Genomic DNA, 26192 nt, shown 5'->3' with positions numbered 1-26192 from the left:
AGTCACTCAAACTAAGAAGGCGGACATCTCCTTTCCAGTTACCATTTGTAGTCTTTAAATAGGTGAAATTCCTTCACACGAAACTGAAGGCTTTTCTAATTGGCCACGGTGCAACTTCTTTCCCTCTAACACTCCGCCATATCAGCCAAACTGTCTATTGCAAAATATCCCAAAGACAATCCAGGTTTTTCAATTATTACTTTGTAAGAATTCTTCTGTCTCAATGAGTCTGTGTCTGTGTGTCTGTGTATGTCTGTGTGTGTGTCATTGTCTATGTATGAGAGTGAATGTGTGTCTGTGTGAGAGAGTGTGTTTGTGTCAGAGTGGGTGCTTGTGTCTCCATGTGTCTGTATTTGTCAGAGTGTGTGTTGGTGTATGTGTGTGTGCGCACACGCACAGATACTAGTGTGCCTGCCACTTCTCGTGCAGGTACAGCTGTAGGCCAGAAAAGGACAGTGTGTTTCCTGCAACTAGAGTTACAGATGGTAATGAGCTGTCTTGCATGGGTGCCTGGAACTGAACTCTGGTCCATTTCAAAAGCAGCAGGCACTCTTTTAACTGCTGAGACATCTCCCCAGTGTCTTCTGTACTTTTTAATGCAACTTCTCCATTTTCCACATACTGAAAAAGTACCCACGTTTTGTTATGTTTTTAAAGCAAGCTTTCATGGTATAACCCCAGTTAGCCTGGAGCTCACCGTGTAGACCAGGCTGGCTTAGAACTCTGAGATCTGCCTGCCTCTGCTCCATGCATGCTGGGTGTAAAGACACCACCATGCTCAGCAAACACTCAACGTTCAATGAGTAATTCTCAATTCACTGTTTCCATGGGACGGCAGGGGCTGATATTTCTATATTTATCCACAGACGCTCAGCCTATTCACACTGGGCATACCTTTTAATTTTAAAAATGATTACGTGTGGTAGCTGAAACGATGTTTTATTTAGTAATACTTTTATAGTTTGGATGCTCAAAGGAGAAAAACGAAAAACATCCAGTGGGCTACATACAATTCAGCAAGTAAACTAGCACACTGGGCATTTCTCATAGGAAAAGAGAGAAGCACTCCATGAAAGCACTCCACGTTTAAAGTGCTTTTCATGTTGTAACCTGACGACCTGAATCCCATCCCCCCGACCCAGGTAGTGTATGGAGAGTCAGCTCTTGAAAGTTGTTCATTGGTCTGCACATGTGTTTTGGCATGCATCCACATACATATCTACTTCTACACACACGCACACACGCACACACACGCACACACACACACACACACCAAATGAAATGAAATCTTAAAAGTTCCAGCTGAGTGACTCACAGGTAAAAGCTATTTTCATTTTATTTTGAGGGGATCTCATTATGTAGCCCTGACTATATAGATCAGGCTGCCTTCAAACTCAGAGATCCTCCTGCTTCTGTCTTCTGAGTGCTGGGGTTAAAGGCGTGAACCACCATGCTAGAGCTTAGAGTTAACTTTTCCTAGCACCAAGGTTCCCCACTTCTCAGTTACAGAAGAGCAGACGAGGCCACCACAGCTTTAAGGATAAACTTTATTCAAATCTTGGGTTGCACGTGTTGCATTCCAGGTTCAAACAGAGAAGTTGCCACCTATTTCAGTAGATACACGAGGCGAAGCTTCAAAAGACAAACAAGGCTCGGACAGTCTGTCTAACAAAGCCGTGGCACTTGGTGGCATCCTATCATGCTCATTGAGAACCTAGAAGTTTCGATTTTAATATAAACAATCTATTGAAAAGGTAGCCCCTTTAGGGATATAGTAATATGTTAGCAAATTGTTTAGCAAAATAAATTATCCTGCCTGAGAAGAAACACGAGGCTATATAGACTGAGGGAAAAGGCCAGATTCCTCTAAATAGCAACAAACAGGCTGTTTCGTCAACCTATCAGTTTCTCCACAAATCAATTTGTCCCCCAAAGGACAAGTTCCAGGGGTCACATGCTTTACATTTCTTCTAGCATGTTTGGTCTGCGTAGCACGTGACTTGTTCAAAGCAGCTTCTGATTGGCCGAGTTTATACGTTCAGCTTGGCCGAATCTGCGTCACCTCCGCACTCCTCCTCTGAAACAGAACAAAAAAAGCCTGAGGGAGAGAAAACAGAGTAACAAGAGGGTGGGGACGAAGATGGGTGCCCCAGTAGTACTCAGAACCATTCCTCTGTGCGTGTGTGCGTGCGTGCGTGCGTGCATGCGTGTGTGTGCGCATGTGTGTGCAGTGAATCAGTGAATGTGCACATGAATAGGGATGTGTGGAAGCAGAGACGACTTGGGAAGAGTTAGTTCCTCTTTACACCATGTAGTGATGGGGTTGTTTGTTTGTTTTCAATGTGGCACAACTTAGGGTCATCCATGAAGAAAGAGCTCGATTGAGAACGTGCCTCTGTGAGACACTTCATTGGGCAAGTCTGTATGCCATTTTCTTGATTGATAGTCCATGTGGAAAGAACCCAGCCTACTGTGGGTGGTGGCCGCCCCGGGTAAGTGGTCCTGGCAGCTAGGAAAAAGGTAGCTGGATATGACCATAGAGCCACCTCGTAAGCAGCATCCCTCCCATGGATCCTGCCTCTGCGTCCTGCCTCAGTTCTTGCCCCGGATTTCCTCTTTGATGGACTGTGACTGGACCGTTCTAAATAAACACTCTTCTCCCGAGTTGCGTTCAGTCGTGTCGTATATCACAGCAATTGAAAGCAAACTGGAACACGTCATGTGGGATCCAGGGATAGAACACAGGTCAACAAGGCTTGGCAGCAGGTCTCTATACCCACTGAGCAGTATGGCCGCCCACCAAGGTACTGTTTATTAAAAAAGCCACATGAAGTTCTGAGGTGTGCCCAGCAAACTGAAACTTGTCACAGAGATGAACTAAAAGTCCAAAAACAAACAGATAGATTGAGTGTGCAAGTAAATTAGGTCCGAGAACATACCTAATTTTTAAATTGTATTTATTATTTTGTGTGATGTGGGAGGATGAGCGGGTGTGTGCACATGTCTGTGGAGGTGAGAGGACAATTGACAGACATCACTTCTCCCCTTTCAACACGTGGGTCCCTAGGTTTAACAGGTGTGGTAGTAGGTGCCTTAACCCACTCACTGATGTCATCCTGCTTGCCCAAAGAAAGCCATCTCACTCCTTTTAAAATATTAATCTGTCAAGTTCAGGAGTTAACTTCTAAGATTCACTCAGTTCACCAACAGGTTCCCTCTGACATTTCAACATTACTCATCCCAATTCATCACATTTAAACATGTGTACCCCACCCGACCCCCAAGTCCTGCTAATAACCACAGAAGCTGCCAACCCATTCCATTTGAGAGATTAAAGGTAATGCTATCCTTAAGACTTGGAAATTCCAGGTGACAAAAACATTGTGGTTTTAAGCACGCAGGTTACCTTCGATGGTGGTGTCATCCGATGGCGTGAAGGGAAGGTCCTTTCCTACTGTTTGGAATGCAGCCTGACAAATGGAACCTGGAGTTATTATCATTGTTAGAGTTGTAAACACAGAAATCAGAACCTCACCACAGATGGGGAGAAATGGTAAAATGAATTCCTGGTGACTTGTCATTTGGCCTTGGAGCCAGGGATCGGGAGCAGAAGCATTGCCTTAGGTTTACCAAGTTCTGTCTGCTTCTTCTATCTCTGCTGGAGGACTCCACACGGGCAGGGAAGTGCTGATTTCCTGTGCGTTTGCCCTTCCAACCCTGGCAGCTTTGCTTGAGGAAGGAAGGAGAAGGGCGGTTGTACAAATGAGTGTGCTGGTGTGTGCCTGTAATCACAGCACTTGGGAGCAGACAGAGAGACTAGAAGTTCAAGATCATGACCATATGTCTGTCTGTCTGTTTGTCTGTCTATCTGTCTCTCTCTGTGTGTCTGTATGTGTCTGTCTGTATGTCTGTATGTCTGTATGTATGTGTGTATGTGTGTGTATGTATGTATGTGTGTGTGTGTGTGTGTGTGTGTGTGTGTGTGTGTGTGTGTGTGTGTGTGTGTGTATGCATGTAGCTCAAAACCAGCCTGGGGAGATGCAGTGATGCAGTATAGTTGGCCCTAAAGGGAACATACAGACTGCACCTCCTCCTCCCAAAGCTGGGGGATCATTGCAGAAGCAGGGACAGAAAGAGCATAAAGAGTCAAAGGCCGTGGACAACTATACAGCAGGGCAGCTGACTTAAAGCATATTGTGACAGCATGCCCAAGTCCTATGCAAACCCAAGTTAGACCAAATCCCAGCATGGAGATGGGTGTTGGGGCCAAAAATCCCACCCCTAGCCATGGAGAGCCTGAAGACTGGGAGAAGAGCCTATCCCTTACAAGGACAGTTATGCCCCAGCAGAAAAACCACACATCCAAGAATACCTGGTCAGGACAGATTGGTCTTGAAGGTTGTAAAACACAAAGACTACGAAGCTGGGTGGATACAGAAGGGTAGTGGATGTGGGAAGAGCTGGAGAAAGGGAGTATATAAGACCAAAACACATTGCCTGAAACTCTCAATAAATTAAATCAAACAACAACACAATCAAGCCAGGCTTTGACGGGGTGGGAAAGAAAATGGGCCATGGCTCTTTAAACCTACCATTTTATGGTAAGACCCTGATGTGTAAGTGGAACTTATTAGTGAAACATTCTTGCGGTAAAAGTTAAATCATTCAGATAATAAAGTTTAAAAATCAGACACCTAGACACTAATCACACACACACACACACACACACACACACACACACACACTCAGAAGCACACATGCATGCACACACCTGTCTACTTTTGCACTGAGGGCAGGTCAAACAGAAACTGCTCATGGGAGTATACAGCAATATCAGAGAAAGGCTCTGTCTCTTAAAAGGGATTGAAACACAGCGACCCTGAATAGTGGAAGACAGGAAATGGGCAGGAAATCCCACTGTGCTCTTTTCTTCTGGTCTTACACTGCGTACCACGGATGTGCTACCCATGGGAGGAGCCTGTCTCAGCCCTTCAGTTACCTAAACAAGGCTGAACTAAGGCCTTTCCCTCACCCACGTCACCCCAACGGCAAGCTTGGTCACAAAGAACTGAAGGATCGCAAAGAGAAATCCAAAGAGAGAAGCATAACAAGTCTACCAAAAGGGATCAGGAATTGAAGCTCCCGGGGGCTGAGGTAGCATGGGCAAAGTGCTTGGTACACAAGCACATGGACCTGGTTTGATCAACAAAATCCATATAGAAACTGGGAGTGGTGGAGCATGCTTTGTAGACAGGGACAGAGGTAGACTGCAACCTTTGCTGCCAAGTCAGTACAGTCAGACCGAAGGCCCAGTTCCCTTAACGAGAGACCCTTGTCTCAAAACCAATGATAACAAAAACCCAACAAAAGAAAAGCCACCACGGTGGGTGGACTTGAGGTTTGACCTCTGTCTTCCACATGCATGTACACACACATGTATGTGTGCCCTCCACACCCAAAAAAGCGACATGGAAGAAATCTTGTGAGGAAGCACAGCTTTAATGTAAATGTGCTAACACTAAGTATGAGCGAAGGCCCAGTCTCAGAACAGTCAGTCCCTTGTGTTTGGCATCAGTGTCTCAGGCCTGACTACCACTGTAAGTTCCAGACTGACCTCTCAGTTGAAGTGCTGAGCAGAACTGAGCAGCAAGACAACTGGGCTTTGAGGACTGAAACGACCTGGGAACCAGAAGCCATAGACAATGGAGTTTACAACAGGAACCTTAGTTAGTCTTCTACTAAAATGAAAACCTTGGACTTCTCCATTGGATGTTTACAAGACCTGAGCCATACATGATTCAAAATGTTCAGGACATAACAATCCACAATGACTCCACTTATTAAGGAGGGAAACCCAGACCATCTCTCCAGGGAACAGACAATCGACGAAGGCAAACCATGAGGACCAGGCATTGGATCTGTCAGAAGCAGAAAGTTCAGTTTTAACCACGCAAATACAACAAGGTTCAATACCCAGGGGCACCTCCTGTTGGCTGTGGAAACTGTCCACCATTCCAGTCCTCCTCAGACTGTAAAGCCATGTGCTGCAGCAGCATCTGTGTGGCAACGTGTGAGAGAAGTAAATTCAATCTAGACCGTAAAGAGTGGGGAAGGAAGCAGAACCATCAACCAGCTGGTCTTGGCAAGGCAGACAGCAAATGGCGGTTACTTTCTCATTTTAAAATAGAAAATGTGTGTGTGTGTGTGTGTGTGTGTGTGTGTGTGTACACAAGCACATGTGCATGAGTGTGTGAGTGCAGGTGTCCTTGGAGGTCTTTGGATCCTCTGGAGTTGGAGTTGGACTAGCGAGCACTTAAAGATGACCAAAGTGAATCCTGGGAACTCAGCTAGTATCTGCTACCAAGAACGGCAATCGAAGCTCTGAGCTATCTCCAGCAACTTCATCTTAAATTTCATCCTATTTCTTGAATTTTTTACATACATATACATATATATATATATACACACATACATACATATACACACACACACATATATATATATATATATACATACATACATATACATATATTATGAGTCATCAATACCAAACTCTTGTTTTTTCAATCTTATACCTCAAAGTGAAAAAAAAAATCAAGGAATAAATCATGAATGACTAGTTTGCCCAAAGTGATACTTGGCTTCCAATCCCAGAAACATTGATTTTTGTCATTGATGTAGTCAACTGTGTTGATACGGGTTCTTTTCCCTGTGCATTCTTCTTAAGACAGGGGCTTTGAAAATTGCTTGTCCACATGCCTTGAAAAACAAAGAGCAGTGCTTTCACTATTCAATGCTATTCGTACCTCAGAGGGTCTCTTATCTACCTTGGGAATACCATTCCAGACATTCTCAGGGCTTACTGTCTCCTCCACACCATTTGCAAGGTTCAAAACCTACAAGAGGAAGGAGAACACCTGGTTAAAAACAAAACAAAACAAACACAACCAAAACCAGGCAAGATTTACAAACTGCAGGTGACTGATATGTCCCTGGAATCTTTACAATAAAACAGTAAAAAAGATTGGATCAGAAGATGTGGCTCAGCTGGTTGAGTGTTTGTCTAGCATACACAGCCCTACCCAACCCCCAAGTCTGGTTATGTATGTCTGTCATCCCAGCACATGGGAGATGGAAACCGGAGGCTCAAATGTTCAAGAAAACGTTGGATTAGATATAGAGTTTTAAGACTAGCCTGGGCTACATGGGACATTGTCTCAAAAGAAAAAAATGTTGTATCAAATTTTACCCTATATTTTAAACTCAGTATTACAAACATTCTGAGTATATATGCTAAGAGACCAGAAATAAATAAATTCCAAATGTAATGGGGAAAAAGGCCTACAATCAGAGTACAGTAGAGTGTAGAGTATAGTGTGTACACTGTTTCTCTGAAAGGTCTGCTGCTCAAACATTGGGATAGATTACAGGAATACAGTTCTCTTTTGGGGACACAGTTTGTAGCTATAAGGTAAACCTGCACAGTAATATCAGACAGTGTTTCTCAGAAGAAATGGCTAAAGGAAATCACTAATAATAATTTGGAATTGATTAGGCGTGAGCCAGGGCATGCCTTCAATCTGAGCACTAGGAAGGAGAGGCACATAAATCCCCAAATTCAAAGCCAGCCAGGGCTATAAAAACAAAACAAAACAAACAAAAACAAAAACAAAACAAACAAGACCCCGCCTCAAAAAACAAACAACAACAAAACAAAAACCCTGTGGTAGATGGGATGAAATGTGGGTGAAATGGGGCTGCTTTATCACATCCATCAGAGCAAAAGCAGACTACATGTGTGTATGTGTGTGCATACACATATGCAAAGTTGAGCAGTTTGAAGTCTAAAGTATAGTAGAAAATATTAAGAGGTGACGCCTAAGGCTGGAGCATACTGAAATTCAGCTATATGTCGCCTGCATATGGGTGCTAATGACATTTATTTACATTCTGCACAGTAGTTCTTCCACTTTAAGACTTGCTTACTTATTTGCATGTGTGTGCCTGCACCTCATGCATGCCGGCCAGAAGAGGGTGTCTGCTCCACTGGGGCTGGGGTTAGAGGTGGTTGTGAGTTATCCGATGAATGTGCTGGGAATGGGTTCCTCTACACGAGCATAGGTGCTCTTAGCTACTGAGCCATCTCTGCAACCCATGGCTGGATAGTATTAATGATGTAATAATGTATAGTCTTGGATCCACCTCAAGAAATTAAGAATTGGTAAGTTAGGCCAAGGTCCCAGAGCATAGAATGTAATGACTAGGCCGACGACTAGCGCATCTGGTTTTCCAGATTACAGAATACAAAATAATAAATAATAATAACCACGATAAATTATAAGTACCCGCCAGGGTTTACATTAAAAAGTGAGGTTGGCTCGAGTCTCACAGACCTCACTGAGATGCCAGGAGAAACAAGGAGAGATAAACCAGTAGCTACCTGGGATCTTTGAGAGTCTGTGGACCTGAGTAAAGCTCTCTGAGCCAAGTCCAGCTTGAAATAGAGTCCTTCCCTTTCCCCTTACCCTTGTTCCTTCTTCTGCTAGTGCCAGAATCTCACACTTAGACCAGGTGTTTCTTAGGCTCGACCACACGACACATTTCGATCCAACAGAGAAGCCTTTCAGAGTGTAGGTGTTCTGTAGCTCAACTGCTAAATTGAACACAGGAAGACTCAATGTTCACAGCCTGACATCTTGGCATGAGACACGGAAGAGGGGCTTTACTAGTCAAGGTTTATTACGATCCTTGTTTAATCGGTAAGTCGTATGTTAGTATGTTTTCTAATTCTTTCCTCAGTTTTATTATGTATAAAATATATTTTACATTTACACACACACATCTGTATACCCCAACTTTATATAGTCCTAACACTTCCCCAAGATGACAAAACTAAAAACCATTAAATTTGACCTCTAACCTTGAAAACACCGCTAAAGGCATGTACTGTCACTATCATGAATGTGTTCTATTTTCATGGTCCATACCTTGCCATCCATACATAGATGAAAATTGATGTACTGGGTATGCACGTGAAAAAGAATACAAGGTATTTTTCTGAGACTGTGATACTTAGAATAGCATAAGGATTTCCAGTTCCATCGAGTTTCCTGAATTTTTTCAGTTTTCCTTGTGACTAAATAAAATTCCACTGAGCATATTTACCACATATCTATGGTTGGTTCATTTACTGATGGACATCTAGGTTGGTTCGTTCATAGATATTTTGTGAATAGTTCTACAATAAATGTGGAGAAGCAGGTGTACTGGCTTGTGTCTGTCTACTTGACACAAGCTGGAGTAACTTGGTAAGAGGGACTCTCAGCTGAGAAAATGTCTTGGTAAGATTTGCCCGTGGGCAAGCCTGTGCTGCATTTTTCTTGACTGGTGCTGTGGGAGGGCCCAGCCCACTGTGTGTGATGCCACCCCTGGGCTGGTGGCCCCAGGTTCTGTTAGAAAGCAGGCTGAGTAAACGTGGGGAGCGAGCCAGTAAGCAGCACTCCTCTGTAGTCTTTGTAACAGCGCCTGCATGGAGGCAGGTCCTGCCCTGATGGCCCTGGATGACAGACCCTAAAACAAAATAACCACTTTCTTCCCCAGGGTGCTTTTGGTCACAGTGCTTTATCATGATTCTCTAACCAAGACAACAAGTCTGTGTGTGTGTGTGTGTGTGTGTGTGTGTGTGTGTGTGTGTGTGTGTTGGGGGTGGGGACTTGGGAGCCCCTTGGATATATAACCAGGGATGGTTATATCTTATAACAGTTCTATTTTTAACTCTCTGAGAAATCTCCATACTACGTCCCATAGCGATTAGAGCAGGTTATACTCCCACTGGCAGTGAGCAAAGGCTTTCCCTTCATCTCAGGTTAGCCAAGCTTTGCTTTCTTATTTCCATTTGTTTTCTTGATGGCAGCCATCTTACTGGGATAAGGAACTAAAGCACTTTCCGTTTGCATTTTCCTGATGGCCAAGGATGTGAAATGTGTTAAAAAATGTTGTGCGTCTCCTTTTGGAAATTGTCTATTCAGTTAATTGGCCAAGTGGTTGATTGGAAAACTTTGTGGGTGCTTTTTTTTTTAATGGATAGTTTTTTAAAGATTTCCGTGTACTTCCGATGTTAGCCATCTATATGGGATGTAGCTGGCAAAGATTCCCACCTATTCTGAACACATTTCAAAATGTTAGATAGTCATTTACATTTGTATCTGTGTGTGCAGATGCGCACATGTGTGGGTGCCCACAGAGGCCAGAAGAGGGCGCTGGATCTCCTGATTGGTGGTTGTTAAGACGCTTGATGTGGGTGTTGGGAATCTATGGGTCTTCGGCAAGGACAGTGCAAGTGCTATCAACTGATGAGCTGTCTATCTCTATGCCCACTGATCAGGCTGAGCCTAAAGGGCCATCGGATTCAAGGTAAGTCTGCTGTAAAGACAGAGACTCTCTTTCTAAAAACAAAAAATCAAACGCCCCTCACAAAATTCAAACCTGAGTTAACTTTCTTGTGTTTAATTTTCCTTAAAAACAAAACAAAACAAAACAACAACAACAAAAAAACAACATAAGTAACTCTGCAATAGCTATCCCCTTTCTGGAAAACAAAAACCACTGAATGCCTAAAAGGTGAAAAGAGATCAACACACCTGGTACTTCGCTCCTGCCCTTCCTTCCTCCTCTGGCTTCTTCCTCAGAGAACAAGGGTGCCAATAAGGCAGCGCTGTCTCTGTTTTCAAATTGTGGAAACTCCTCTTCAGACAGGTTCATTTCGTCGTGTGCCGGGGAATCTCCCCCCTTCCCGTGGTGGGGGAGTGGGGAAGCGCTGTGGTCGTCATCGTCATCAGAAGAGCCCACGCAGCTGGACTTCCTCTCATCCTCCGCACTCCTGGATTCCGGCATGTTCTGACTGACGGTTGCGGATAGAGGACTTATGCTGTCCTCCAGAGACAGCTGGGGGGTGGGGAGTTCCAGCTCCAGCTGCTTCTCGGCCTCACAGTCCAGGGGAAGCTGCACCATAAATGGTTCCAGGGTGGCTCCCGCCTGGCAGCCTGGGGACAGAGGCGCCATCGGAGACCCCAGGCCTAGCTCCTCTTTGTCTTCCTCCCCAGCAGGGGAGTGTTGTAAGTCAATGGACTCCAGTTCTAAGAACTCTTTGCATTCGTCATCGGGGGAGAGTGGTACCTCGAGAGAATTCAGTTCCAGTAGCTCCTTTGGTTCACTAGCATGGGCCAATATCGGATTGAATCCCGTCATGAGGTAGGTATCGTCATACTTGACTCTGTCCACGAAGTGGTAATCCATGCCACCTTCCAGCCTCTGAGAACCCATTTTACCCTGGCACGAGTGCTCAAAAGCATTGAAGATGTTACGGGGGCTGCGTTCATAGAACTTGCTTGGCCTGGTTTCAATGTTTAAATCCTTTTCGAATCTCTCCGAGAGCTCACTTGCCCGGGCTTCCATGTAGAATGTCTTCTCTTGTGCTATTTTATGGCTTGGTTTCTTGAGGCCAAGATCAGGACTGCTAAGGCCTCCCTTTCTCTCTGCGCCGTGCTTCTCGGAGTACAGGCCACTCTTGGGTGTGCCCGTTTTAGCATACTTCTTCATCTTCTCGTTAATGTTCTCGCCTTTGCTCCTTAGCTCCACAACTGCTAAGGGGATGTCGCAAACATCTCTTTTAATCTCCAATATTGTTATTTCTAACACATCCTCTGTGACTATGTCATAGAAATAATCATTTCCCTCCTGAGGGCACACACCGCCAGAAACAGTGAATCCAGAAAGGCAGCATGGAAACGCTTGCATGGGGACCAGCAGGAGTTCAGAAGGGATGCTCCAAAGTGCGTTGGTGTCCACACAATCTTCCACATTCCCAAAGTCCACAAGTCTGACCGATGCGAGGTGATCGTCACAGATATTAGTGATGAGGGCTCTATAGTAGTGCCCATCCTCTCTGTACCTCACGATACACGGATCTCCAATTTGTGGACACTGGGTGCAGCTTTTCCTGTCTGCCAGCTGCTTGGCAGCATTTTGGACCTCCGTTTCTACGTACTGCAACTTCTCAGAATCGGCAAACTGGCACCAAAAGTACTCGGGCCCGTCTATCACAGTGGCGTAGGCTTTTATCAGTTTCATTTTGGGGTTATACCAGTTGAGAAACACTGATGTATCCATGTTGGTTTTGAGAGCAGTCTTCGAACAGTCCCCTTTCATGGATTGGGTGGTAAGCCCCGCTTGAGATTTTCCATTGAACGGAAACCTATTAATTATATCTTCAGCTATGATTCCATGTTCATCCGCGAGAATCACTTCCCAGGTGCCTTGGAATTTAACAAATTCACATCTGATCTGAGCCTCGTCTGTCCTTTGGGAAAAGTAGGCCACCATTTCCTTAGTGCCTACGATGTCAGGTACCACTATCCCCCTCAGGGAGCAGTGGAGGCACAGCGCAGGTAACACCGCATCAATGGGGCCAAGCCGACCGGTTCTGTTAGTGTGGACCACAGACATGTTGCCATAATCTATAAACTGTACAGAGAGAAGGTCGTTGTGTTGCTGTTCCAAGACTACCGCTCGGTACCACAAGTTATCCTCTGGGAAAACGGCACATATTACGTCTCCGCTTTGCCATGGTGGACCTGTGTGGTACTGGGGCCGCGTTCTGACATCGTTCAGTCTCTCCGAAAGGCGATTGATCTCAGTTTCATCTTCTATCAGCTGGATGTAAAAATCTGAAAGGTCGTTAATATGCGAAACATACACAGAGGTCTTAAAACCAGGCGCTATTGTCTTTTGTGGGAATTCACAAAACTTGGGAGGCAGATCTTTGCCACTGGCTTCTCCCATTCTTCTCTCAGGAAGAGCAGACTCTAGTTTGGTGGCACTCATGGGTGAGCTGGCAAACATGTCTTCTCTCTTCTCCCTCGTTAATAGAAACCCTCCGTCATTTTTGTTTCCCATAGAGTCCTGATATGGTGTGACTAGGTGGGCCTTTCCTGAGCCTTGTAAATATTTGAGTTCCTTACACGCTGGGCTGAGCTTGGGTTTGCACGATTCCCCCATAATCTCTACACCGTGTGCTTTGCTGTCTCCCGATTTACCCAAATAATCTGTAGGTGATGGCTTCATGATCTCAGCTTTATCTTGAAGAGTCTCGGTCTCACGGAGTATTATTTCATTCTCTTTGTCTTTTCTTCTTGTTCTGTTTTTGTAACCAAGGAGCCCAAGCTTCTCGTTAATACTGGCATTGATTTGGACACTCTCGTCGTAGAGCTCTATAATCAGTCTCCCATCTGGGTCCTTGGCTACGACTAAAGCCTTCAGTGACTTATCTAAAACGGTCTCCTGGAACCATGCTGTGACTTCTTCGGGGATATGATGAGGGATGTCGGATAAGGAGCATTTCACAGCTTGCATGGGTAGAAGTAAAACATCATAGGCATCTCGGGGGATGGGGAGCAGGTGGTCACTTGCTACGTACGTGTTCCCAAAATCAACAAAAAAGACCTTACTTGGTTCTTTTTCTATTATTATTCCCCTATACCAGTTTCCATCCGTGTATTTGGCAAGACACAAGGTTCCGGGGACCAAGGTGGATGTCCTTAAATTCAGTAAGACTTTGCTTAACTGCATGATGTGGTAGGATAATTGTTCTAAAATGTTTGTGTTTCTTGCAAGCTGGCAATAAAATGTCCAGGGGTCATCGGCGTGCGTTATGTACACCAATTCTTCACTTCCAATTTTTAGGTCATGGGTGGAATAGTAGTACGAGTGCAGCTGAACTGAAGGTTCCAGGGGCTTCTGAAGCTTTACGGGCCTAGCAAGTCTCTTTTCTACCAAAAAATGGCAGGCGCTCTGAAACGGTGTTAGCAGGTCCACAACATTGAAGCACTCTTCCTCATGCCTTGATGCCAAAGCAAAGATTGTGCATTTTAATTCTAAGTTATTCTGCCAAGCGTTGTCGATGAACCCAGTAAAAGCCTGTATTGCCCTTTCATCCCAGACAAACGGGTTTTCACCAGTTGGTTGAATTAAATTATAAAGACTGCACCGGAAGGCCTGAGCTCTAACCTTGAAGAACACATCACTGACGGAGAGTATGTCCTTCATAGATACCACATCCTTATCTCCATAGTCCACAAACACCACTCTAACATGCTCTAAAGATTGTGCCCCACTAATCAGAGCTCTGGACCATCTCCCGTTGGCTGTTCGCTTTGCCAGACAAGCACGCGTGTCCCCCTCATAGGGAGACGGCTCACTTTTGCAATAGTCCTCAATGTCGCACATCAGAGTTCTGAAGCCTTGGGCGTTCCTCATCAGCTGACACCAGAAGGAGCCAGGGTTTTCAATGTGAGACACTTTGACTTCAACAGTGCTGCCTACCTCCAGTTCCCCTTTACCACAGCAGTCTGGTTTTGTTTTCAGTAAATTCAGCATGAGGAGCGTTGGGTCAGATGTTACCTTCTCTTTGTCCTGTGCAGTTTGTCCAGTGGAAATGTTAGAAAGGCTTACCGTGGCCAGAGCTTCTGGATCAGAGAGGGTTTTATTGTCGTTCTTGGCTTTCTGGTCTCCTTCGACCTTCTTGACAGAAGGTATTTTGCTAGACTCTGCAATAAAATGACCCGAAACATGGCCGGGGGAGTGGGCACTGAGTCTGATGTTTTCTTTGGTTTCAAATTCCTGGAACTTGGCATATCCAGCTTGAGCGATGACCTTACTAATGTTTTCCTCCCCGGTCCTGGATTCATCCAGAATCTCTATGACATACTGGCGATCCTGCTTATCGAGAATGTGGACCACCAATTCTTTGTGTAGCACCGTCTTTTTAAAAAATGAAATCGCCTCCTGGCTCCAAGTTTTCCCCAGAGGCCAGATGTCAGCCAGGGTGCACTTCAGAGCCAATATTGGTAGCTGCCTAAACTGAGGCAGCAACATTCTCACATCACACCAGTCAACGTTCTCAGAGTTGCCCCGGTCCACCAGGAACACATCTACACTCTTGCTGTCCAATCGGGTGACCATGGCCCGGTAATAGCCATTTTCTTTCCATTTCACACAGCAAAGGTCATCCGGTTCCGGTTTCAAAATAACCCCATCCAGCTTACTGGCAGAAGAATAAAAACTGCACATTCTCTTCGTCAGCTTGCTGAACGTATTCTTGTGCTTTCTAAGGCGAATCCAGAACTCGGAAGGGCTCTTCACGAACTCCACCTGGGCGTCATAGAAAGTATTCATCTTCAACCTGATAGATCTCAAGGACGGGAGGGAAACTTCCTCTTCCATTTCCTCAGCGGGGGACTGAGACTGAAACGCTGCCTCCATTTCATCCTCATCTTCATCCTCTTCCTCCTCTATCCCCTGGCTCTGAAGAAAGCGGTCAGCCAGGCAACAGGATTGCACTCCGAACGCACTGTTCAGATTAATCCCATCTTCCCCATACAGGGTGACATAATACATGTGCTCAAAGGAACAGTAAAATTCAATCTTTGCATTCACTGCCTGGCCCAGGATCAGAGCTTTCAGATCGCCTACTTGTGACCGGGACCAGCCTCTTCCGCAGTCCCACAGTCCATACAGTGCACAAGGGTAGGTCACCACGGGCATTCGGAAATACTCCGGCAGCAGATAGCGAAGGCTGCTGCAGCTTACTAGTTCTTTCCTTCCGTAATCGACGTGAAGCACCTGGGCACAGCGCTGAGGCCTGAAGGTCTCAAGCAAGAGAGCCCGATACCACTGTCCATCCAAGCCACAGGAAGCACATGGAGACCCCGGCTTGTCAGGACTCTCCTCCCTCTCCTCCCAGGTGGCACTGCCAGAGTCCTCATCCTCTGTCCCCGTGGGCGCCCGGTATACCTGAGCCATGCTCTCAGAGAGACGGTGGATCTCCTGCGAGAGACTCCGGAGTTGGCAGTGAATTCGGTGGGGATGGCATACTTGGGTTACCACCACCGGCTCCGTCACTCCCAGCTGCAGTTGGGGATAAAAGTAATCCAAGCCAGGATGCTCTTGTTTGGGCGCGGCTCGCGGGAGAACTGGAGCTCCGGAGCTCCCCAACCCGGCCGCCGTCAGATAGCGTTTGAGCAGCGAACAGAAGAGGCTGTCGGGCACGTGCCGGGCCAGACCCAGCTCCTCCATCTGCTGAGACACAACCGGCACCTCCAGCAGCACCAGGCGATGGAGGAGCAGCACGTCCAGGACCCGTCCGTGCACCTCCTTACCCTGAAGGTTGCTAAGGAAGTCCACAGCGTTGGGGGACCAGTGCTGGGGTTCGCCACCGCCAGCGCCACCGCCACCCGCGGGCACCAGGCCCGCTAGCACACAGCCCAACACTTCGGAGGGCAGGTGGAAGAACTCGCTGCGCCCTGGGGCCAGCGAGCCCGCGCCCGCCGTGATGGTGCGGCCCTCATCCAGCAGGAAGACGCGGCTGTCTTGCGCCTGGCGGCTGACCACGCGGCAGCGGTGCCACATGAGCCCCACCTGCACCAGGCACAACTCCCCGGGCGATGCCGACGCCCCACCCAGCGCCCAGGGACCCCGCGTGGCTGCCGCCTCCTGGATCTCCCGGCTCAGCCTCACGTACTCCTCCCGCCGCTGACCCACCAGTCCCCACAGCTGCACCGGGATCACCTCGGGATGCACGTCCACGAAGGACACCCGCAGGGCCAGCGAGGCCCCCGGAGTGGGCAGCCCCGGAGTCGAACTCATGGCTGCGGCCGGCCAAGAGCTGCCCGGAGCGTCCGGAGACGGTCCCACAGGGCCAGGTCCCGGGCACTGAGGCAAGGGGAAGGACGCCTGGAGAGGCGATCCTTCGGCCAGGCGCCCGGCGCAGGGCCTCGGGGACTCGCGACTGGTAGCAGCCGGCAGCCGGCCAACCGCCCACGGTGCCTCGCAGGCTCGGGGAGCGCGTGGCTGCCTGCCTTCCCGGCGGCGCGGGGGGTCTCAAGGCGACCCGAGGGGTGGCTTCCCGGCACAGGGGACACCTGGGGACTGCCAGCAAGCCCGGGAGAGACAGGGTTAGGATGTGGCCTGACTCTTCCCAGGACGCTTTTGATTCTGGGGAGCTCAATGGCAATTTGTGGCAGAGATCTAGTAGGAGCACAGGGTCTGGAGGTCCCCTCCATTTCCGTTTTCTCGCAGTGGATAGAGCACTCACTGAACGCCAAGCACCTGCCAGCCATTGCGGTTCCCTAAGAGAAACCAGGAAGAGAAAAAATGGAAGCGCCAACGGTGCCTTCCTGGGCGTTGAGGCTGGAACTTCCATGGCTCTGGGCAAGGCCTAGATGAGGCCCAGCAGTGCGCTTGCGCCCCTACGGGCCCGGATGAATTTTTTTTCCCCATACTTGGAGCATTGGAGACCTGGAGCAGGTTGCCAGAGCCTCTGTAATATACATCCCTGTTTCATGTCAGAATGACAGATCCTATAGGAGCTTACTATAAAGTCTGAGGTCTACAGTTTTTTCCCAGCACTTTGTCTGGGGTAGTTTTCTTCACTCCTTCCCTTCCTTGTTGCAAAGCTACATCCAGTTAGGGCCCCCAACTTTGAAGATACTCTATGGATTCAGAGTGAACACATAAGTAGATCCACCCCGCAGCAACCCCCCCCAAGTCCCCACCCCCAAAGCCAAGAGGTCTGAGTTATTCTTGCTTGTCTGTTATATCAGATTTCTTTTCCTAACTTATCAAAATCGTAGAAATCTCTGCCACGGGGATAGAAGTGGTATGGAAAATGCTGGTATAATCTGAGGTGTGCCTAAGAGACAATTGCATTGGATTTGCTGTGCGGTCTGTCACAGAGTTGTGTGCATCCCTAGAGGACTTTTCAGTCTGCCTATACATCTCAATTTCACTGCAGGTCTCCGAATACAAGAACACAAGACAGCACTTAATTGTGCTCCTGGCCCAACTAAATTGCGGTGTGTCCCGGATTAGAAGCTACCCACGCTTTTAAATCTCCCTGCACAGTTTCCTTCCCCATTGTGTTACAATTTAGCAGATTTCCCACCAGCCCGCGTGGGATGGAGGGAATGAAAGGCACGGTAGTGTTATTGAATGAACAAATATGATTTCCCAAAGCTTTCACTTTTCCATAATGGACCTATCCTTGAACAGCTCAACTCCGTTTTGCATATTTTTTCCGTAATTCTTTTTCTTTTCATTATGGAAGAAAAGCAAACATTAGATTAACTATTTAGCAAGGGTCTAGAGAGATGGCTCAGAGGTTAAGAGGACCTACTGCCCTTGCAGAGGATAGAGTTTCTAATACTATCACCGTGGATAGGTCACAGTTGCTTAACTGCAGCTCTAGATAACCCTATGCCCTCTTCTGGACTCCATGAACACCGTACACACACACACACACACACACACACACACACACACACACACACACACACACACACACACACACACACATCTTGGGGCTGGAAAGTTGGGTTAGAGGATCTGGGTTCAATCACCACATGGTTGCTTAGGTTATCTGTAACACCAGTTCTGAGGAATCTGGCGCCACCTTCAGGCTTCTGAAGGCACTAGGCAGGCACGCTGAACACCATACATGTAGGCCAAACATGAGTTTTAAAAAAATGAGTTTTAAGGTATTTAGCAAGAATGTCTCTTCTTGGTGACTTGGTTGTTCTGTCTTTTGCACAGTGCTAATGGTACAGGGAGCCCACTAGACATGACTACTCAGACATAGTTTATAGCCAACTGAAAGTCCTTGTTCCAGCCATCTGGCATTACACTCAGGTATTCCAGACCCAAGTGTAGCCTGGAGGGTCTCGAGCACAGGGTTTTTGAAGGCAGAAATTCTGGCATCTCACTTTAAGGGTGGAGAATGACTTCTTGCGAGCAAGCCAACAGTTCCACGGGAGCTAAGATAAAGTTAGCTTAGACATCTTCACCTTGGATTCCTAGAATAGACCTGGATAACTCTCCTTGGGATTCTCCATCAAGGAGATCAAGTTCTAGTTTGGCTTGGAAGGGCTTCTGCAAGGATACAAACCAGAGGGGCCTCTGTGTCATCTTGCCCCATTATACTATGCAGTTCACGTATTTGGAAACTGTTGGCTATTTCCCTTACTATCACAGTGGGATTTTCATCAAAGTGGGAACTCTTACTTTTTTTTTTTTCTGTTCTCGGTGCCTCATACAGCTCTGGAATGCAGACACCCAGCAAAGATTTAAGGAAGAGAGTGAGTCTGGAATGAAGAAGGAGATTTCACCCTAAGAAATGGTTTGACCATCACATGGAGTTACCGAGATTTCAATTCATCAGGTACGAGCATATAAAGTAAGACAACTGAATATTATACACCGGAAACTTATAGATGCAATGAGTTCTTATTTACTCATAGGTACTGGAAATTTACTGTATGGCTTTGCATTTGCTCAGCAAGTACCCAGCCACAGAGCTGCAGCCAAGACCTTCATTTCCATTGAACGTACCTTGGAACTGTCCGTGCCAAAGATATCAGACATGGCAGGGGAGGGGGTGTCAAAGCCTGTGCTCTAAGCCAGATTCAGCCACCCTCCCTCAAGAAGACAATGACAAGGGTCAAATCAATAGTGGAAAGCGGAAAAGGGAATGTGGCCACATTGGGAAACAGAACAAAGAAATCCAATGAGTCCCCTAAATCTGTCCATCTTCGAGGTCCTGAAGTGAGATTAGAGTTTAAACAGTGGTATAGTGGTGCGTGCCTTTAGTCCCAGCACTTGGGAAGCAGAAGCAGGCAGATCTCTGTCAATTTGAGGCCAGCCTGGTCTACACCATGAGCTACGTGGACTGAGACAAATTCTGCAAATGACACGCTCATATAAATCTACAACATGTACAGTGACATTCAAAACTCAAGAATAAAGAATCCAGTATGAAGCAGGGCACGATGGTCGAAGCCTTCAATTCTATTACTCAGGGGGCAGAGGCAGGCAGATCTCCAAGTTTAAGCCTGTTCTACATAGTGTATTCTTGGATAGCAAAAACCGCAGAGAGAAAGCCCTGTGTCAAGCACGCCTTCCAAAATAAAATATACACCCAAATAAACAAAGAATCAGATGTGAAAATGGGCAAAAGCCGTTGTCTAATTAGCTCAATGGCCAACTTGACACAGCTTAGATCTGAGGAAACCTCAGTTGCCAAAATCGGACTGGCACGTGGGCAGTTCAGTGAGACACTGACTCGGTTGCTGATTGATGGGGCAAGGAATAAAATCAATTACGTAGTCTAGCTAGCCCATATCAAAGACACACAACCCTGGTATTTTATTCACAAGCTGTGAGCCTAGACCAGGTAGGTTGTAAACTATTCTAACTTCCATCCCAGTCGTATGTTCCTTGCAACTTCCTATTTAACTTTAAACTGGGGAGCGGGTTTACTTAGCATCACTTGGTGTATGTGAGGATCTCCTCTTAGAGGCCACCAGATCTTGGGGGCCTGTATTTAGCATTTGAATGCATAACAACACCAAAGCAACACCGAACAGGAAGGCTCCCCATTCATAGGAAGGCAGGTAGGTAAAAGACAGCTAGCTGAGCTTGAGACAGACAGCAAAACAGAGAGTGAGCCCTGTGGTTCCTGCCTCTAGGTTCCTGCTGGTGTTCCTACCCTGACTTCCCTGAATGATAGGTTGTGACCGGAAAGTCTAGGCCAAATAATCCCTCTTCTGGAGCTGCTTTGGGTCATGGTGTTTCTCACAGTAACAGGAAAGCAATCTACAACAGTTTCAGAGTGATATTTTACCAAAGAGAATATACAGCTGGCAAAGAACATAAAAAATGTTTTCAGCCTCATTCGCTGCTGGGGAAACAAACTCACAACGATACATCACATCCATGGTAACAGCTGAAGGACAAGGTGTTAAATTTCAAGGTAGGCAGAGGGGACATGACTACACAATAAAGATGGTGAGATTCCAAGATGGCTGTCTTCTTCCTAACCCTCCGGACTTGAGACAAAGGCCTGGCAGCTTAAAACAAAAGCTCCACAGGCATTTTCTTCCCAGTAGGATGCCTCAGCCTGTAGACAAGTTCAAGGCCATACCTTGACTAGTTTACCCTAAACCTGTAGACACCTAGTCTTTGCTCAAATGAACTAAAGTGGGGGAGGAAGACCCCCTCAAAGACCCTTAAAACTCCCAGCCCTCTGGGAGAGTCAGGGCTCTTGTTTCCAATCCCCCTCTCCCTCTGCCTGACTTGCACAGTGTCCTCGCTGTGTACTTTGATATGTGTTTTTCCTCACTGTAATAAAATTCCTTCTCTCCTGGTTGGTGCAGTCCGCTGTGTCTGAGATTTCCTGCATACCATTGTACTAAGGATTATTTCTGCTTTTTTTTTAAACTGACAGAGATAACAAATCAGTCAAGACTCCTAGACAGGGCAGTAGTGTCTACCCTAAAAATTAGGGTAGGTGATAACAAGAAGGTGAGAAGGCCTTTCGGGTAAAGGAGATTGCTAAGTCTGGCTACCTGAGTTCAATCCCCAGGACCCATAGAGTGGAAAATTAGAGTCAACTCCCATAAGTTGTATGTGTGCCTCCCAACATGTATACACCCAACATGTATAAATGAATGTGACTTGACTTTCTCTTTATAATTTAAAACGGTGGTAATGTCAAGAATGACAGGAACATGGGGAAACTCACAGTCCTCATAGGAACAGTATGGCTGAAATGTAAAAACTAAATGTGTTTCCTATATGACCTGTACTAGGTATTTAGGTGAGAGAAGTAAAAACTTGTCTTTGCAGCAAACTGCACGCTAATATTGTTAGTTGTATTCCTAATAGCCCCACACTATAAATAACCCAAATAGCTTCCAATAGACACATGGTTAAACAAAAACTGCTTTGCCTTCAAGTTGTTTGACAATTCCACAACAAAAAGGAAAAAGAAATGACCTGTTAGGTATAAAGGCTTAGAAGGTTCTTCAGGGTGGTAAGCTCGGGCCAAAAAAACCTAGGCAGGGGCAGCCTTTCTTTTCCAAATACAGATGGACAGTACCCAGAGGGCTTTGTCTGTGAATCTCTAATTTCCACAGGCCAAGATCGAGTTGCCTGGAAATCGAGTTGCCATCAAAGGAGCTTCTGGTGGCCACATATCCTGTTCTCTATCCCCTTCCCTGCCTCCTGTCTGTAAATCAGAGTCTGGGTGTAAGCACGTGCCATGAGCCAGGCCCAGCATCAGGAAGTATTAGAAGAGATCTCTGTTTCTGTCATGTGGACTCTGGTTCCTCTTGAGAGACCCCACCATGCTGTCTGTCTCTGGCACTGGAGTCTGAATTCTTCATCAGAGTCCCACTATGCTGTCACTTGTCTGTCTGTGTGCCCTTGTTAAATAACCCTTATAATAAACCCCTTCTCCCCAAGAATCCATAATAACACCTGGGGCAGTGGTTCTCAACCTGTAGGTCATGACCTCATTGGGGGTCACATATCAGATATCCTGTGTATCAGATATTTACATTACAGTTCACCACAGTAGCAAAATTACAGTCTTGAAGTAGCAATGAAATAATTTTAGAGTTGGTCCAGGAGTCATCCCACTAACCACACAGACACCAATCTCAAGATGGTTTATTGAACACACACCTAAAGACCGATGAACCAGGGCAACAGCTCAGCCTGGAGCGTTAAAAGCTGCACACTTGGACATTTCTTAAGGGCCAGTGTATAAACGCTAAAAATCAAAACCAAACCAAAGCATGCCAAACCAAACCAAATCAAACTAAAACCAAAAACACAATGAGCTCATATTCAGGAGCTGGGAGTGCTGCCCAGTGTGTTCCTGACTCAAGCCACTTTAGCTATAACAGTTCATATTGACCTTTAATTTGATGGGTCCTATGTGAATCCCACAGTTGTGGACTTTCACAAGATTAACAAATACAGAACAAAACAGGGTGTGTGGTCAGCATGACCCTGCTTGAGTCAAGTTATTTTTCTGCACCAATGACTGGCAGGCATGTTACAATATGACAGGCAGCAACAATATGAAATAGCTGGTGGGCATGGAACAAAATGGCTACAGCTATGCTAGGAGGGCAGGCCTCAACAGGTGGTCACTACAACATGAGGAACTGTATTAAAGATTGAGAATGAGAGCCAATGCCTTACAGGGAGCCCACCAGAGACGATCACTCAGATATAGTTTACAGCCAGTTGAAAATCTTTATTCCACCCACCTGAGACTCCCAGGCCTTTGGGATCGATCGAAGTGTAGCCCTGAGCATTTAGATCAAGGGGCTTTTAAAGGCAAAAACCAGAGAAGATTTGCACAAGCAAACAGTTTAACAGAAGCCAAGTTAGCTGGAGCACCTTAACCTTGGGGTCTGGTTCAACCTGAAATGGAGAAACCTCTATGTTGTGGTGCCCGGTCACAAATGTCCCTTTTAAATCCCCATCCAAGACCTTTCAGCTAAGAGACTGGAAACAAGACTCCACAGACTACATGCTGTACAACTATCATTGTATGGTATTGTTAGACTGACACATGATCCCGACAGAGAGGTGAGTGAGGAAGCGAGGCAGGGGGATGGCTACGGAGGGAGGAAACTGTCGAGATCACCATTTGGACTTGTGAATGTGGCAGTGGCTACTGAAGCCAAGCAAAGATGACCGAATCGCATAGGACAGCCCCTGCATCTGACTCTCAAACACATAAAGATGCCTGTGAATGGGCGAAATGCAGACTTACTAGTTGCCTAATACAGGGGTGGGATTCCCAGGTTCAGTGTAGAAGTTGTAGAAACCATGTTCCTTTGCAGTGAAAGGAACAAAAGGAGGGGAAGGTGATAGAGACGGATTGGGAGCTACCAACCCTGTAGTGGATGGGTCGCAAGGAAGCCATCGAGGAGCGTAGGAGTTAAAGTAGGTGCGATGACAAAGATGCTCTCATTCAGCAGCTGAAGGCCATTCCTCTGCCAGTAAGCTTGTGCACAGAATAACTGGGTGAACTGGGAATACTTATAAAACAACAAATTACAGCCATGAAATACAGCTATCAGTTTGGCTACTGTTAAATACCCCAAACCCAACACCCCCAAAACAAGTCAGTTTCAGTTTCCATGATGAACAATTAAAGCTAAAAAAAAAATCTCTAAATTTTTATTGTTATCTCAAAAACATAGCAGGATTGAAAATAACCACTGCATCAGCCAGTCATTTAAAAGCATTTATTTTCAAAATTCAGAATAGCACACTTTACTCACCTATGTTCCTGCTTGTTACCGGATATTTTCAGCAAACAGATCTCTTCAGACACCTTCATCTGCTTTAATCAAACCTTCCAAGTGGCTCCTGCTGCTATTGGCAGTAACAGCAGCCAGTTGGGGGTAAAGTAAGGAGGGGGTTGGGGGATGGGGTGTGAGAAAAACAATCATGTGCTCCCCACAGTCCAGAAATGCAAAGACACTGCATTTGTCTGGTATTAAATGAAAGCCAAAATTCCGGACCCACTATAAAATGAAAAAAGACATAACCATACCTGTTTATTAGTTACCAACCAACTTATTAAGTGCAAAGCTACCCAATATAATACAATTGGGTGACCTATATGGGAGACATTTTTTTCCACGAATTTATTTATTCATTTTAGACCCTGATCGCTCCTCCCTACCCGTAGGGAGATTTTCAAAACCTACTTGAAAAGGGTTCTCAAATACTTCTAGATCAACATCCAAGAGTAGGAGAGAAAAGACGGTAAATAGGACAAGGGGATGTGGACCTGTTTAGAAGTAGCTCTTTGGAGAGATTCCAATCTCTGTTGTCAGGATACCAGCAGTCCAGATCAGTAGTATCAGGACATCATCAGTCCAGTTCAAAAGTGTCACCAAACACGAATCAGCAATGATGGCAAGATCCAGCAGAAACTGCCAGGCCTCCGCTGAATTGGCACAAGTCAGTGGGATTGACCAGGACCAGCTGAAATGCCAGGAGTTCTCTGCCATGCCACTCTCAACAAAATGAAGATCATCGAAGACTGGAGACCAATGAAGAGTTGCACAGCTAGCTATGCAAGAGCCCTGTCACTGTCCCTTGAGTCCAAACATCAAGTGTCTTCCCACAGGTCTTACCTCATCAAGACATGTGAGTTTGCATCACATGATACACCAGCCTTTCCTGCTGTACTCCTTCCCCCACAGGCATTTTGTTTTTAAACTTTGTGTGTCTGATGTGTATATGGTGGGGCAAGAATGTGTCATGAGTGTGTGTCTGTTCTACCGTGTGCAGCCTGGGGTAGGACTCAGGCTGTCAAACTTGGTAGCAGGTGCCAGTCAATACTCACTGAGAGAGCTTGGTGGCCATTGTGGAAGGTTTTAAACTGATGAAGAGGGCATTTCTTAAAAATTATAATGCATTTGAGCACCAGTGATCTTTTCGGTGGGAAGTTAAGCATCTCATAAATAACTTAATGAAGTTAGAGGTGCCACTCAGCATAATTCTTTTGAAGATGGAGAGAAAATAAAATACAATAATCTGTCCTTATTTTTCTCTTCATTTCCTTACAAAAAAGAAAACCCTCCTGATTTAGCAGATGTCCTCTGTGTGGCTCACACAGAACTATTATAGAATCCTTGCTTTCAGGTAGCTCCCTTGTGTAGGAGAAAAATAACATTTCTATTCACTTAGTTGGACAAACAAGGGGACTCCCTGGTGCTATGGCTCCAGAAAGCTTCCGATAGGCAATATCCGGAGCTAATTAGCCAATCTAAATGAAGATGGGTGGGTGGGGTGATCAGACAGAAGTGAAGGCCTCACAAAGCACAGACAGGGGGACCACAGCTCTAGGGAAATAAACGGAGTGCTGTGCATATGAAAGGAGGAAGAGAAGCAAACACAAGGGGAGATGAAGGGGGGGGGGGATGGGTGGGGTCACTAAGCTCGTCCCTTGAGCACGTCACCAAGGAGTTTAACTCTGTTTGGATAAGAAGGAGCAACTGAAGGCAATACTGTGCAAAGATGCATCTAAGTTACTGATCGAGACTGTCCCGAGAAAAGCAAAAAGTTCACGGTGAGACAGATGAGTTGCAGGTGCTTATGTTAACGGCATACATTAACAAATGCTATATGAATAGCATCTACTTTGATTAGAGCTTTTTCCAACCTTGGAACATGAGGAAATAATTAAAATTATATAATTAAATAATTATATAAAATTATATAAAATTAATAACTAAAATAATAAAAAAAAGCAAATCTAAATGAAA

At 46.0% G+C, this 26192-nt stretch overlaps 1 protein-coding gene across 3 annotated transcripts; it reads right to left on the bottom strand.

The window, feature by feature from the left end:
* Positions 1–1533: 1533 nt before the first annotated feature.
* Tdrd6 (tudor domain containing 6) lies at positions 1534–16896 on the bottom strand. Of its 3 annotated transcripts, none has more exons than XM_006244608.5 (5): positions 10641–16896; positions 8526–8653; positions 6807–6896; positions 3407–3470; positions 1534–2077 (listed from the first exon to the last, which is right to left on the bottom strand). In XM_006244608.5, exons 1-5 carry the CDS (start codon positions 16699–16701, stop codon positions 2031–2033), a joined length of 6390 nt encoding a protein of 2129 aa, XP_006244670.1. In that variant the 5' UTR covers positions 16702–16896; the 3' UTR covers positions 1534–2030. The 3 variants fall into 3 exon arrangements, with proteins under 3 accessions (XP_006244670.1, XP_006244671.1, NP_001178512.1); XM_006244609.5 differs by having other exon boundaries at positions 8526–8650; NM_001191583.1 differs by having other exon boundaries at positions 1534–2098; positions 10641–16701.
* Between the last annotated feature and the right edge of the window lie 9296 nt (positions 16897–26192).

This window comes from Rattus norvegicus, chromosome 9 (genome assembly GCF_036323735.1).
Source record: "Rattus norvegicus strain BN/NHsdMcwi chromosome 9, GRCr8, whole genome shotgun sequence".
Taxonomy (NCBI): Eukaryota; Metazoa; Chordata; class Mammalia; order Rodentia; family Muridae; genus Rattus; species Rattus norvegicus.
Note: the sequence above shows the minus strand (reverse complement) of the source record. Positions and strands in the feature narration are given on the sequence as shown.